General features: G+C 44.4%; 1 protein-coding gene across 1 annotated transcript in view; it reads left to right on the top strand.

The window, feature by feature from the left end:
* Window positions 1–16,295, top strand: part of LOC121292358 (protein unc-79 homolog) — a 192,398-nt gene that overhangs the window by 85,571 nt on the left and 90,532 nt on the right. The window contains exons 23-25 of the mRNA XM_041214209.1: window positions 6,151–6,308; window positions 9,967–10,148; window positions 14,210–14,411. Coding sequence (XP_041070143.1) covers window positions 6,151–6,308; window positions 9,967–10,148; window positions 14,210–14,411 — 542 coding nt within the window. The remainder of the gene's footprint in view (window positions 1–6,150; window positions 6,309–9,966; window positions 10,149–14,209; window positions 14,412–16,295) is intronic.

Here is a 16,295-nt window from a genome sequence, read left to right on the forward strand (position 1 = left end):
TTTTTGCGAGGTATGCTTCCAGGTCCTTGATTGTGCTGCATGGACACTTTTTGCAGCTTTCTTGTGCTTTAGTTTATTATTTGAAGGTCTGCAGCCCCCTGAGGCAGCTGTCCGCCTTCAGGGTGGTCAGTGGAAGCGCTCACCTACGCCTGTGGTGACACTCCCACCCGCCAACCTCCCACCCCCACCCCGACATCGCTGAGCTTTTCAGTGCGTGTTTCATGCTGTTAATTGGCCAGTCAGCGTGAAATCACAGTCGGGGGCCCGTTTTCCGTCCGCTCCCTGGCCCGCTGATTGCCTGCCCCCGACGAGGGAAAAATTCAGGCCGGGGTTTTCATTCACCCTCGCCTGCACACACCACCTTGCACTCTCATCCATTCTCGAAGAAGTGAGTGTGAATAAGTGAGCACCCTGAGACTGGGAGTGAACCGGGACACGCACACACTCACCCTATTACTCTCTAATACCCACCTTTATTTATTACCCATTGTTTTTCTTTTGCTCAGCAAGTTGTTTCATTTCATCTCTTTTGTTTTACAAATTTATGTGTGATGTTGCGCCGAACTTTATCTTTCTGAAATTTACTCATTGTCTCCTTGAGAGAGAAAAATTTTGATATGTGCCCCCCCCCACAGGTGAAAAGATTGGACAAGCCTGAATTATGCCATGATAAGTTTACATAGGCACTTTGCACTATAAATATTGACAGAAAGGTTTATAAGTTTAAAAAAATTGTCAGGAAGTACGTGACAGTTTGAGCCTATCGTAGATGGAAAACATTGGTCTGGATTTAGCGATGCTGACGGTGGTGAAATTGTCAGCATGCACCAGCATTTCTCGACTGAAACTGACAGCCACTTCTGGGGCAGAATTTTTAGGTCGGTGTGCGGGCGTGCACCAGGCCCGATCGGACGAGAAATCGCGCGAGATAACATCAGGCGAGTGTCCCGAAGTCATCCCGCGCTCGCACGATATTTCTGTCGGCGAGTGCGCACGGGTGTCAGAGTAGCGCCCACCATCAACTAAGAGGCCAGCTAAGGCCATTAAAAAGGCAATTGATAGTCATTTTTCATTGCCCGTGCGATTTCCAGCTCGTCGCATGGGCAAATTGGACAGGCAGGCTGCTGACAATTTGCAAAACCTCATCTAAGGGCAGGATAAAAAGGGTCAGCAGCATTGCCAGTGTGAGTAGTGAGGAGTTTGGGAGATTGTTTGCCACTGGCTGCTTATTGATACTTGACAGCTTCATCTCTGTTCTGAGCTTCAATCTTAGCATTTCTAGGCTTTATTTCATGGCTCATTGGTGTCTCCAAGGCCCCCAGAGGATTCAGACTGTGTGAACCCTTCCAGGTATCAGACTGCCTTCTGTAAGCCTGATAATGGGGATTGTGGTCTCCACTAGAGGCACCTCCGAGGGGGAGGAAGAGAGGGGCAGGAGTGAGAGGAGGCCACATCTCCTAATGCAGCTTCCAGGGGAGTGACCTGTGGGAGGAGAGGCACAGACACAAAGCATGCAGGGCCAGTAGAAAGTCTAAAACGGTAGGGGCCGCGGAAGACGCCACTGGCCTGCTGCCAAGGTTTACAGGCGGTGATGCAGCTACCTCGATATGTTCAAGGTGCAATGCAGAAGGAGGCTCCGCCTCTCAAGGGAGACCAGCCCCTCTATTTGTCAGATGATTGGGCCTGAGATCACCTCCCACTGTGCGGGTGGACACCCCATGCCAGTGGCTCTGAAGGTCACAACTTCCATGCATCCGGCTCTTTCTAGGCGTCACTGGGGGATCTGTGTGGAGTTTCCTAATCGGCTGTCCATGTGTCAAATTGGTGACAGAAGCTCTGTTCAGGCGGGTATTGACTGTCGTTCATTTCCTTAGGGGCGAGGCCAGCCAGGCTGAGTGAATCAGAGGTTTTGATGCGATTGCTGGGTTCCGCTGCAGCCAGGGTGCAATTGACTGCACATGTGGCCATCAAAGTGCGAGCGGGTCAGCCGGGTGCCTTCGTCAACGTACAGATAGCTTGTGACCACAGGACAGATTCTGCAAGTCTGTACAAGATACCCTGGCAGCTCCTCAGACACCCCCAGGTGCCGAGGCTCTTCGGAGCTCCAGCCTGGCTGCATGGATGGCTTCTGGGTAACAAGGGCAATCTCTTGAAAAGGTAGCGCATGACATCCCTCTGCCACCCAAGAGGAGAGGCAGAGCAGCATTATAATAGGAGTCATGCCTCCACAAATGTGGTGATAGAGAGAACCATAGCTCTTCTGAAGAGGCACTTCCAATGCCTGGACCATTCAGGGGGTGCGCTATAGTACCCCCCAGAGCGGGTGTCACTGATAGTGGTTGCATGCTGCACTCTCCACAGTCTGGCACTGACAAGGGGGGACCCACTGAAGGAAGAGGATCTTGACCCAGCTGCACAGGCCACATGATGAGTCCAGTAGTGAGTCAGAAGAGGAGCACAGTGAGGAGAACACTGAGGGCGTGGAGGCAGACCTCTATATCCTCCAGGGAGGCAGGCAAGGATACCAAGGATGCCTTGATCCAACGATCCTTCAGCTAGGCTGCCAAATAAGTGCTCCCACCTCATGCCAGGGCTGCCGCCTCCTTCCCGGATGTCTGAAATGACCCTTTCCTTTGCACCCAAAGTCCACTCAGTACCTGTGCAATGAAGCTTAGAGTCACCCACGTCCAGCATTACATACTGGTGTAGCCCGCACCAAATAAATAAAAATGGTGAACCATACTCAGGCCATTATATAAAAAAAAATCTCATTTTGATAATGTAAAAAAAATTAACAGAACCTTCTCTGTTCTTCAACGCCAGACCAGTACACATAAAACATTGCACAACAGAAGATCACCCGTGACCAGTCCCTCTTGTGGTCATGGTACCTCAAACTTCCGGTTGTGAGTGCTACATCTTGGTGCTCCCCGCTTGCTGGCTGCGACAATGGAGGCAACCTGCTGACTGTGGTGTCTTGTTGGCCTTGATGACCTTGGCGGACACCCTCTGGCTAGTGGAGCCTGTGCTGGCCCTGCCTGGGAGGGAGCGGCCAGTGCCACAGCTGGCATCTCCTCATTCGCTGCAGCCTCATCAGATGCCACGGTCATTGGCAGAGGGTGGAGGAGCTGCTTCCATCACCAGAGTGCCCTGAGAGGAGCCCGCAGAGACGACAAGCAACTCATGCGCCAATGTGAGGTCGCTCTGGACTTGCCTGCTCGCCATTGATGAATGGGCACCTAGCTGTTGTACTGGATGCCTCATCCATCTCCCACACGGACACTGACCACCTGAGGTCAGTGCCTGTGTGAGGGCTTGCAGGTCTGAGTGCAGAGGAACCTCTGATTCTGCTCCTGGAGCTGCCTCTCCTTGAGAGTTGCCACTCTCTCAATGGAGAAGGCAGTGCGCTCAGCCTTGAGGGTCAGCGCAGTGCTGATGCTCTGTATGGGCTCCTCCATAATGGAGATCATGGCGCACATACCCTCATGGATCTCTGCCAGATCCTCTCACACATCTAGCTGGACATCTAGCATCTGCTGCCTAATGGACGACTCCAGAGGCCTCATCATCTGCCTTCGACCCAGCATCGTCCTAGACTCCAGCAGCCCTTTGACTGCTGGTGCCATAGGCACTCTATGCCTCCACCTGCTCCTCAAGGGAGTGTGAAGTACCCTCTCTGCTGTTGCTGTGCACCGACATTCTAGCTGCCGATCTAACACCCACCAAATTGGTATCTGCGCTGGTACCTGGTTCAGAGTGCGGGTGTGACACAGGTCTACTGGTCCTTTGGCGTCAGGGGTGGCTCTTCGGGGTCCTGTGATTGGGTGCATGGCAGCAAATCTAAGGAAGAACAACAACATGTCATTAGTTTAAGTCATCACAATGTCACTGTGCATGCCAGGCACCACAAAGGAGATCTACATCATGGCGCCATCGTCTTTCAATGATCAATGAGGAATCCAGTTTCAAGGCTCCCATCAATGATGAGGCTACACAAGAATGTTTACAACATCTGAAACTCTCACCTCTGTGCACTGCACTCTTATTTTTGTCTGACACTCCAGCCTCTCCGTGGCTGGTTGACCGAGGTGCGTACCTGCTCTCCATCTCCATAGAGTCTTGCTCCTACCTCATTAGGATGAGGAGATTTGTGGGGGGGGGCCTCCGCCAGTCTGCAAGCTTTCACTGTTGTTATGGGTCATCTTCTGAAAGTTCAGCGGAACATGGATTAGTCCACTCTCTACCTGCGGCACCATTGCAGCCTGCCCAACCCATTTGAGGAGCACCTTGCAGGGCACATCTGAGTCGTGGCCCTTGAGCCACAAGGCATTCAGTTCAAGCAGCCAGTGCTCACCCCCTTGGCCAGCTCCAGCATCATTGGCAGTTGCCACTCAGACTCTAACACCCCTTAGCTCCACGGGGGGGAGGGGGATCGGCCAGCCCTTAACACTTCAACACACTGATGCATGCCAACACGGTACTCACACTTCCTGAGTGTAGCAGATTGCTAAACTTCTTGAGGTACTGGACCCAGGTGCGCCGCACAACATCATGGCTGCTGACCAGCGCTGCTCCGTCCTCCCAATCTCTTTTGGTAAGGTGCGGTGGCCTCCTTCTGCCACCTCTGGGGATAAGGGTGATCCTCCTGGCAGCCACCTCCTCCAGGAGGACTGGGAGGCACTCATCCAAAAATCCGGGGGCTAGAGTCTGGGGGGGGGGTGCCGAGTGCCCATGCAACCTGCCCTCCCACTTGGCGTCTGCAGCCGCACATGATGCCATAGCTTCATGGTCATAATGCTGAAGATGTGTTCGTCGCTGGCAGCCTTCCAGGGACCGCGTGTTCTGTTTTTAAACTGGCTGCCATGTTGCCATTGGACCTAGTGGCCGACAGGCCCCCGCCCCCACCTTGCCCTTCCCGACCATTGGGAAGTCACGTTTGGCGGGTCTTAATTGGCCCACCAGCGTCAAATCGTGGTCGTGGGCCAATCGTGGGCGGCAACCTGATCCCGCCAATTCTGGGCCCGCCAATCGCGCCCACACACCGACCTAAAATTCCTGCCCCTGTGAAGAACAAGGTGGAGTTCCAGAAGCTGCTGAGAGTGATTCTATGCTCCTCTAGTTGGTGCACTGTTGAGGCATTTCCTCCTCTCCCAACCCCTAGACTGCAGTCAATGGGAAGCTAATTGCATTGACCAGAACTTCATTCTTATGCTGTTAGCCTCACTTTAAAAACCTTGAGAAAGTGATGCTTTGTAGAATGAGGTGTAACAGTTTTTAATGGTGTACTGTCTTCCTAATAACTGCTAAACACCCTTACTGCCCTAAAAGGCTAAATTTGTATTACCTAATAACAAATTTCACATATTTTAAAAATGAGTTTTTAAAAAAAGAGCTTGTTTATGTTCGCTTATATCTTAGCCTAATCATAATCATTTATTTTGCTATCTGGAAATTTAAATTGAAAGGAAAGGATGTTAAGTGCTTTTAACTTTCTGCCTTGCTGTGTGTGAATACTTCAGGTGTGATTGGCTGCTTACCGTTTGCTGGCATCATTGCTGCTGCATGCAAGGAGATCCCTATGACTTCAGTGTCTGAATAAAGTTGCTGGAGGGAAATCCACGCCTCAGGGATCATTAGATGTTTTGTAGGCAACTGCCTTTGCAATCAGTAGCAAGAGCTCTTACTTCACCACTGGCTGCAAATTCCAAGCATGTTCATCTTTTTATTTAGAAGATAGCTGTAAACTTAATGGCTATCGCTATGGCAGTCTCTGATGCCACCTGAACTTCTCAATGAGACTGCTGCTTGTGATCCCTCCCTGCAGTCCATTATTTTTTTTTAACTAACTGGGTGTGCAAATCCAAGGCAGACATCAGAGACTAAGGATACTGGCTGGAATTTTACGGCCCTCCCACCAGTTGGTTCTTCCAGTCCCGCTGAAGTCAATGAAAGTTTGAATGGCTCGCTGCATCTGCGGCCGGTGGGGGGTGGGGGGAATCCCGCCGTGGCGGGGCCAGAAAATTCCGGCCATGGTAACCAAATGATTAAATTATCTGTGACATGAAGGAAAAGAAAATGAATGCGAATACATTATCTCATGCGGATAGCTTATAAAGATCCAACTTTCATTTCTTCTTGTATTTGTTGCAGCCTGTGGAAAGTACTTAAGTCTGAATTCTCACAGCTTGCCTCTGTGGCAATACCTCTGTTCCTCCACGCACTTTCTCTTTCACATGGCGCTGATATATTCTGGAACATCATTGACAGCAATTTTAACAGCAAAGATTGGAAGATGCGATTTGAAGCTGGTAAGATGGAAAAAAGATGTACAATGGAAAGAATGAAAACTTATCAAAATTCATGGAGCGAACATAAACTTTTAAAACTTAAAAGAATGGCATGGGATTAAAAAAGAATAATACGAAGATAAAGTATATTTTTATTTAAAAATCATACTATGGAAATAAGGTGTCACAATTAATGCTGTCATGGGAATTGGAAACTTTCGTAATTCTTTTTAAGCCTAAAGCTGTGGTGTGTCAGGCCAATTGCAACAAGAAAATTTATTTTACTTTCCCTGCACGCTATCCTGAAATCAACAAAGAGGCAGCCAAGAAAGATACGTTAAATACACAATGAATAGACTGATAAGAAGGATGCTGATGCTGACCTAAGTCATTGTATAATCTCCACAGCTCCAACATGATTTATTGCAACTGCTGCTAATAGGAAGAGCTCAGACTTGCCCCTTGGGAAATTCAGGATTGACGCCATTGAGATTTTTACTTATCAACACCGTCCATGTGTATTGCACATCACCCATTTTACTTTACACGCATGTATACTTTGCTAGAATGCCATTTTCTAAATCATAATGTGCTGAGCAGAGTATACTTTTCCTATAAGAACCACTTTGTTTACAAGAACATACAAAAATTTGGAAATGCAATGTAGGCTGCAATTTAAGTGTGTGTAACCTGAAGTGATATACTGGATTGCCAGAATTATATCTAGTCATTTGAGAGTACAGAACTTGAGTAGTGCTGAAAACTGGGACATGCTGTCAAAGCTTTTCATCTTGCACTCTTCAGTACAATTTGCAAGAATATCAATAGTAAAGGGAACAACAATTTATACTGCGTGAGAAGAGAATGCTGATTGGTTGACAAGTGCACTCTGGTGGAGGCATTGTCATGGAGAATGCACCAGGGAGCAGTTAACTGCCAAGCTTTTGTTCAAATTGAAACCAGGCTGGTCAAATCTCTTTGGTCAAGGCATTGCCACGGGGAATGAACCAAGGAATGGCTGACCCCCAAGCTTTTGTTCAGTTGGAAAATGCACAATGCGTGGACATGCTCCTTCTGTCCGCAAAGGACAGGCCCATGTGCGTGAATATATGTGACTATCGATCCTGAAAAATGATCAGCCTAACTCAGATTACCCTGGAAGGGTAGGGTCTCTCCAAAAATTTGAGCAACAGGTGAGTGTACAGTCTACATATCTGTCTTCACACTGGCACCAAAATTCATATACCGCATTATTCATTTGTGTGATAGGCATAACATTTTTTTGCCTTGACAGCATCATCCTGTTAGTGGAGAATACCACTCATGTTGCTGTTGCATAGCAATAGTGTGAAACAGTTAGCTATCTTCTCATGCAGTATAAATTGTTGTTCCTCTTACTGTTGGCTTTCTTGTGAACTGTCCAAAGGCAGGCCTGACCCACAGCATCGCACTCTCCACCACAGGTAGGGTAAGGAGGCAGGTCCTGAATCCACCTCAACTGGAATGGGAATTGAACCCCGTGCTGTTGGGACCAAGCTGATCCATACTGGTCATCAAGCCAAACAGCCTCCCAAGGAGTCCAAGTTGCTGTGTCAACACACACTTTTACACTTTACACCACATGGCTGAGGAGGAATTTGTCCCACTCTTACCACCTGCCATATGTTGGAAAGATTTACAAGTTTATACTCAACCTGTTTGGCCACATTATGAACACACTTTCCTTGGCTATCATGTCCTGGAGCGGGACTTGAATTGCATTATATATAAGGCTGCAATTTAGTTCTGGCAAATTTCTACAATAATTTTAATGATATTTGACAACTTAAGTTATAACTAAAAAAATATTGTGGCAAAATTATAGCCATAATTAGAGTTTCTGATTTTAACGAAATAACCAGAAATTAAAATAATTAGATTAATTCTTTCTTGCGGTGGTCAGTAATAAGCTTCAGGCTACTTTTTCATAAAGATTTTTGTTGATTTCAGAATCACTTACCCATCTTTTCAGTAATGGCATATTCTAGGTTACATTGCCATTTCACATATTTGCAATTATTACAGTATTTTATTACTAGATGTTGAGGATGATGGGTTGGGGTCATTTTCCTGAGGCATGGGACTGGATTGCAGGGTAGATTGAGAGCTGAATGAGCATTGTGTAAGGGCTAGCTTCTATCAGTGCACAACCTACCCGGCTGTAAACATAGCCAACGGGAAGCTGGGGTTTCCATTGTCCACAGTTGGTCTTTTTGGATGCTCACGTCTTGTGGTGTTTCAAGTTCCATGCACTACTTCTACATCTTGGGAACACAAGTATCGAGCTATTGCTCTGGTCACATAGATGAAAAGGAAGGTGAGGAAAGGTAATCAGCCCCATCAGTTCTTATGCTATTTGGTAGAAATTCATGCACCACCTTCCTTACTTGATAGAAATGGTAAATCTTTGGGCAGACAAAAAGAAATAAAAATCTATGACCAACCTCATGGAAAACTCTGGGAAATTCCTCCCCCAATCAATAAAACAATGAAGTGAGATCTAGAAGACTGTGTATACCTTTGACACATTACCAGACATATTTAGTTAACGCCCACCACAACAGGACTGGAAAAGACTTACTTCCATCCATTGATCAGTTCCAAAGGCCACAAACATTATTGTCTTACTTTATCTCCTGTGTCCTTCTCACGTCCTCTATGGTAAAAATGGATCCCTATGATTTTTAACATATTTTCATCTCACTGGCTTTCTTGATTATCTTTCCTATATATTCACCATCCTGTGTGTAAAGAAGCTACACCTAACTCATCTAAGCTTGAACTCATGCTGCCTTTGTTATTATTGGATACCTCCCTTTGATCCAGTTAATCTATTAATCTCTAAGTTCTTAAGTAAGTTGTTAGCATAACCATCAACTTAGTTGCCTTTTCTTGTACATCTCATTGGTACCTATTTGTTCCCAAGGTACCCTGGTGCTCATGCAGTTTTGTATATTTATTTAGGATTTTCTTGACAAGGGCTATCTTTCCTGATACTTTTGAAGGATCATTACTATTTGTATTTGTCTAGAAACATTTGGATTGGGAAAGTAACAGGCTCAAACTCCCAAATTATTCCTTACCTGATTTTGCTGGATACCAGGATAACAAGGCACCTGCCGGAGCCATGGTGTTTTCCTTTGTGACGGGAAATGAGAAAGGGAAATAAATCCTGGCTAGTAATTTATGCTTTTGATTAGTTGACCAAAGGGGCATGTTGGTGGCATGGGAACAGGTTCCCCCATCAGGAGTATTTGTTCAGGTGGACCTTAATTCAGAAGGCATTAAGATAAATAATGTTGTCATCTGACCTTTAAGTCACATTGTCTGACTCAGAGAATAATTAATGTCCTTAACTATATTGTTCTTAGTGGAATTGGTAAATAAGAGAAGTAATTCCTTGGTAAATAAAACAGGAAAGAATTTATCATTCAGGCCATTAGAACTGGTTTTGTTCCAAATAGATAGGAACTTTCCCTGGTCTGATTCATATATACACAGTTCAATATTAAATCAAGAATGTTAGAAGGTTATTGCATGTTATAAGGTTTTTTTTTGCATTTCGTAATCTAGGTCGTGACATGCAAATCTTTGCTACTGCTTTTGTTACCAATTCAGTATCATGTTTTTTGGTATGTAGTGGAAAAAGTGGTGGTTTTGTGCAGATTTTTGGATATCCAATCTGTGACAAAGAATCATATGCTGAAGTACTCTCTAGCCCATGCCTTCTGCTGTTTCCTGGCTGCAGTCGAAGATGTTAATCCAGCAGTGGCTACAAGAGCCAGACTTCTGCTTGATTCCATTAAAAGACCAGCTTTACAAGTAAGTTATGAGCACAGATACTTGATGTAGTATCTTATGCCAAAATGACAATTGTATTCTTCCATTTCTATTCATTACATTGGCCAAAAGGAATAACATTTATACTAATGGAAGTAAGATACTGCATTCTGGTCCAATAAGCTTCTTTTTGTTCTTTAAAGCAACTGGCAGTCCAAACAAACTAAATTTTAGAGGCAGTGTTTAACGGTTAATGAAAAAAAAGGATCCTATCCATATTCCCTGCCCTTCAAACGATCCCTATATATTAAACAATATAGGTTAGGATAGCCTTGAGGATATAATGCTGAACTAGAAATTTAAAGGGGTGAGTTAAAGTCCAGCAATGGCAAATTCTATCAAAAATGAATCTGGAAACTTGTGGGCTAACACCAGAGCAAAATAATCTTGAAATCTTTTGGATTGTCATAAAAACCCAACTGGCTCACTAATGTCCTCCAGAGAAAGATTTTGGCCTTTGAAAAAAAAATCTTCATTTACAGATGTGGGTGCTGCCAATAAAACCAACATTTATTGCCCATTGCTATGTGGTTTGCTGGAACATTTCAGAGGACAGTTAGTGCTCCTGTGAAACACTTTAGGATGTTTAATTACATTAAAGGCACTGTATAGATATGAGCTGTTGTTATTGCATTAAGTGGGACAGACTCAGAAAAGATCTAACAACCCATATTGGGCATTCAGGGGGCACTTTGTGTCACCTTCAGGAACTGAATTATATACAAACACAAGCTGTAACATTATGGCTCATTATGCTCCTCATCCCTTGAACAGCATCAGGCCAGGAAAGTAATCCTTGCTCAAATGTAGATTGCAGTAGGCCAGGCCAGGAGCAGCAGCAGGCATTCCTTAGAATGAGGTTTGAACATAGAGAAGCAATCACACAGAATTATCTGCAACAAAACAGAAAAAACAGTTGAGGTAAACAGTCCTATAATCAGTGGATGAGAGTAAAACTCTATAGCCATTTAATGTTGGTCAAAAGGAAAACCTGCATTGGCTGGAGTCATGCTTGACACAAAAGAAAATGGTTGTGGTTTTCGGAGGCCCCAGAACATCGCTATAAGAGTGTCTCAGGAAAACATTCTCAGCCTAGCCATCTTCAACATCTTCACCAATGATATTCCCTCCATTATGAGATGAGCAATGGGACAGTTCCCATTCCTAATGATTCTACAGTTCTTAGGTCCATTCACAACTTCTCCAATAATGTGCTAGCCTGCAGCAGAATCTGGATATTATCCATGCTTGGATGGACATGAAACAGGCAACATTTGCTTTACCTAAGTGTCAAGTTGTGACCATCTCAAACAAGAGGAAGTCCAGTCACCTCCACTTGACCTTAAATGCAATGCCCTCACCCCAATCATTCATCATTAATATGTTGAGTGGTCACCATTCAACAGAAACAGAACTGGATCAACTATATAAACACAATTACAAAGGGAAAATACAATGGATGCCAGAAATCTGAAATATAAACAGAAAATTTTGGAAATATTCAGCAGGCCTGGCAGCATCTGTGGCGAGAAAAACAGAGGGACCATTTCAGTTCTGTGACCTTTCATCCGAATCTACTTGACCATAAGGTTTTGCGAAAGGTCACCTGAAATGTTAACTCTGTTTCCCCTCCACAGATGCTGCCTGACCTGCTGAGTATTTCCTGCATTTTCTGTTTATATTATAAAAAATGCTGTGGCTAGAAGAACAGGATGGAGATTGGGTACTATATGATGAGTGGCTCATCTCCTTACCCCTCAGGCATGTACAACATTGAAGTCAACAATATGATGGAAAACTCACCACTTGCCTGGATGGGCACAGCTGCAACCACGTCCTAGAAGCTCAACACCATCCAAGGCAAAGCAGTTTTTTTGATTAGGGCTTGTGCCACTGAACTCAATATCCGCCCTCTACATCTCCAACAAGCTGCAGTTCTACTGTGTACCAAGTGTAGAATGCAATGCAGCATCTCACTTCAATAGTATCTTCAATAGCCCATTGTCCTCTAACTTCAGGAAGGGCAAGGGCAGTGATTTAGAACCATAGAAAAGTTACAGTACAGAAGGAGGCTATTCGGCTCATCTTGTCTATGCCAGCCCGAGGGCACCCAGGTGCCCTTTCTAATTCCACCTTCCTGCACCCGGCCCATAGGCCTGCAGTTTACAGCACTTTAGGTGCAGATCCAGGTACTTGTTAAGAGTTTAGGGTTTCTGCCTCTACCACCAACTTGGGCAGCAAATTCCAAACACCCACTACCCTCTGCGTAAAAAAGTTCTTCCTCATGTCCCCCCTACACCTTCTGGCACTTATCTTGAATCTACGTCCCCTGATTCTAGAATTCTCCACCAAGAGAAACAATTTTATCCTGTCCACTCTATCTATTCCTCTCATAATTTTGTACACCTCAATCAAGTCACCTCTCAGCCTTCTTTGTTCTAAGGAAAATAACCCCAACCTATCCAATCTCTCCTCATAGCTACACTTTTCTAACCCTGGCAACATTCTTGTAAACTTCCTCTGTACTCTCTCCAGAGCTATTACGCCCTTCCTGTAATGTGGTGACCAGAACTGCACACAATACTCCAGTTGTGGCCTCATCAGTGTTTTGTACAATTCCAACATTAAATCCTTATTTTATATTCTATACCTCTGTCAATGAAGGAGAGCATTCCATATGCCTTCTTTACAACCTTGTCCACTTGAACTGCTGCCTTCAGGGACCTGTGTACTTGTACGCCAAGATCTCTCACTTCATCTACCCCTCTTAGTATATTCCCATTTATTGTGTAATCCCTGTAACTGTTTGACCTCCCTAAATGTATGACCTCACACTGCTCTATGTTAAAATCCATTTGCCACTTTACCGCCTACTCCACCAACCCATCTATATCATTTTGAAGATTATGGCTATCCTCTACACTATCCACTACTCGGCCAATCTTTGTGTCATCTGCAAATTTCCCATTCATGCCCCCTTGTTCATGTCCAAATCGTTAATATGTAACACAATCAACAAGTGTCCCAACACCGAGTCCTGTGGAACTCGTGGCAATACTATCATCTCCAGTACCGGTTTAAAGCCACACATCCTAAGTTGGAGATATAATGCAGTTTTTTCAGTTTCTAAGTAAATACCCTGGAATTCCATCATGACACCATTGTGGGAGCACTTACAATAAGGTCTTCAGTGGTGTAAGGAGGAGAATATACAATCACCTTCTTGGGGCAGCTAGAAATGTGCAACATGTGCACACCTCATCCATGTTCTGGGCATACAGTAGCACAACAGTTATGTTATTGGACTAGCAATCTAGAAACCTAGATTAAAAATCCAATGATCTAAATTCAAATCCTTTCACAGTAACTGGAGAATTTAAGTTCAATTAATCAAATAAACCTGGAATGAAAAGCCTGCCTTGATAATAATGACAATAAAATACTGGATTGTCATTAAAAACCCATCTTTTTCATTAATGAATCTTTGGAAAGGAAATCTGCTGTCCTTATTCCATTTAGCTTATTTGTAATTCCAGACCTCCAGCAATGTGACTGACTCATAACTGCCCTCTGAAAATGGTCTAGCAAATTGTGTTCAAGAAAGCAACTCAGCAGAAGGGCAATAAATGCTAACTTTACCAGTGACACCTACATCCCATGAATGAATAAAAAAAAACTTTTAAGAATGACAGAATAGCCCTTTAACCAAAGAAGGAAAAGAGTGAAATTTGGCTTTTACATTGTCCAGTTTAATTAATGTATAGTGACTACAAATATAATTTTGCCAAGAACCTGACACAATTGTTTTAAAATATAGTTTGAATTTATGTACTTTGTATGAAGAAAATGAGAATAGAAGGGAAATTCTTTTCTTGGCATCATTTCTGGTGCAAAAGACTAAAACAGTTTGAGTTTGCAAAAATGCATGTAAAATATTAAATAACATATTGAAATAGTACCATGGAAAACTAAGAAGATTTCAAAATCTGATTGTATATACAGCCTGAGTGATTAACTTTTAGTTTTTATTTACTTTCATGTAGGGTCTCTGTCTTTGCCTCGATTTTCAGTTTGACACTGTGGTGAAGGATAGACCAACAATCCTCAGCAAATTATTTCTGCTTCATTTCTTAAAGCAAGACATTCCAGCTTTAAGCTGGGAGTTCTTCGTCAATAGGTTTGATACCCTGTCTCTGGAGGCTCAACTTCATTTGGACTGCAATAAGGAGTTTCCATTTCCTACAAGTAAGTTTGGTCATTTTCTCCACAGATTTTCCAACCCATGAGGCCTCTTGCAGCAATATAGGGTTGCCACCTTTTGCCAACTTTGAAACAACACAAGGAAGCAGGGAAGGGTTTGGTTCTGATGGGATTTGTCTTCCTGGCTACTTGTGCAAAAAATCATTGAAATTTCAGTAACAAATGCCTTTACATTACAGAAGGAGAGAGTAGAAAGTGAGCAGTTGTTTTACCAAAACAACTAAACAGATGATCTAGTCATTATCAAATTGCTGCTTTTGAAACTTTGCTGTGTGCAGATTTTCTGCTGTGTTTCCTATATTGCAATAGTAACTACGTTTCAAAAAGTACTTCATTGGCTGGTAAAGTGTTTTGGGATGAGGTCATGTAAGGTGCTGTATAAATGAGAGTTCTTTCTTTTAAAAGCCAACTTTTAGATGTCTGGTATACATTTTAGATGCTTCTGGGTAAGCCTGGACAAAAAAAATGGACTGTCTGGTCCTAAATCAGCAACTCTGCCTGAGGAACTTTGCACTTTCTCTCATGCTGTGTGATCATCCAGAAGAAAACATATTTACAAAAGAATGTAGAAGATATGGGGGCAGATTTTCGTGTTTACCTTTTAAGGATTATCATGGTGGAGCACAGATCAGAACATCGGACAAGGAGCATCACATACAGAAATTAATGAGGAAATTAAAAAAGACAGTTAAATATAGCTTGAGATTTGCAATCTTCTAGAAGCTATATTTTATCTCTATATGGTTATAATCATACTCCTATCTATATAGCACTTTATCATGCCAAGCACCTCAAAGCATGTCATATACAATTACTTATTTTTGGAATTCTTTTAAGAATACTTGGGCAAACGTGACAACCATCGTCTTCCAGGAACACCCTGCAAACAGTAGGATGAATGGCTGCGAGTATAGCATTTGTTTTTTGAAGTTGACAGAGATTTAGGCCAGGAAACAAGAACTCCCTGGAAAAACTCAGCAGGTCTGGCAGCATCGGCGGAGAAGAAAAGAGTTGACGTTTCGAGTCCTCATGACCCTTCGACTCGAAACGTCAACTCTTTTCTCCGCCGATGCTGCCAGACCTGCTGAGTTTTTCCAGGTAATTCTGTTTTTGTTTTTGTTTTGGATTTCCAGCATCCGCAGTTTTTTTGTTTTTAACAAGAACTCCCTACTCTTTGGGCAGGATTTCACAGAGTGGCAGGGTTTATCACCTGCAGCCAGAAAAGTCATCGTGAAACCTGCCCCCAATCCAGCAGGCTGCCCTGCAGACATTTAACGCTTGGAGGAGCATTAAGTGGCTAAGGGCGAGACTTCCACTCCCATCTGGACAGGAAGTCGCACTTCTGACAGCTACCGGCCAATCATGTTAGTTAGCAGCTCTCTGGTGCCAGTAGGATCTCTGGGCGTGGTGGCCACTGCAACAGTTCCCAGCAAAAAAAGTGCCAGGAGTGGGATGAGAGGTAACTTGTAGCAGGGGGCTGGGGTGTTGGGGTTCTCGGTGGGACCAGGAGAGAAGGTCCTGGTGGGGGCGAGAGAGTAGGGTTGGGGGGAGTGAGCAGTGATAAAGGGTTTGGGGGCCAGAGTGCACAAGCCAGGTGGCAAGGGGCATCTGGGGGGGAGCAGACCATGTAGAGGGGCCTCTGAATAGAAAAGGGAGCCCATTAGGGAGGCAATTCCTTTTCCTGCCAAAGGCCCAAGTAGGCTTACCCGACGGGCTTCCTACCTGCCTCCGACTTCCCCCGCTGACAGAAAAGCTAAGGCTAGGTAGAAAGTGCCCCTTAAAAGGCCCTTAATTGGCCATATTAGGGCCTCAACTGGCATGAGGGGGCGTGGGCAGCCAGGGATCTTGCCTGCCACCTGTTAAACCATG

Source organism: Carcharodon carcharias, chromosome 20 (genome assembly GCF_017639515.1).
Source record: "Carcharodon carcharias isolate sCarCar2 chromosome 20, sCarCar2.pri, whole genome shotgun sequence".
Lineage (NCBI taxonomy): Eukaryota > Metazoa > Chordata > Chondrichthyes > Lamniformes > Lamnidae > Carcharodon > Carcharodon carcharias.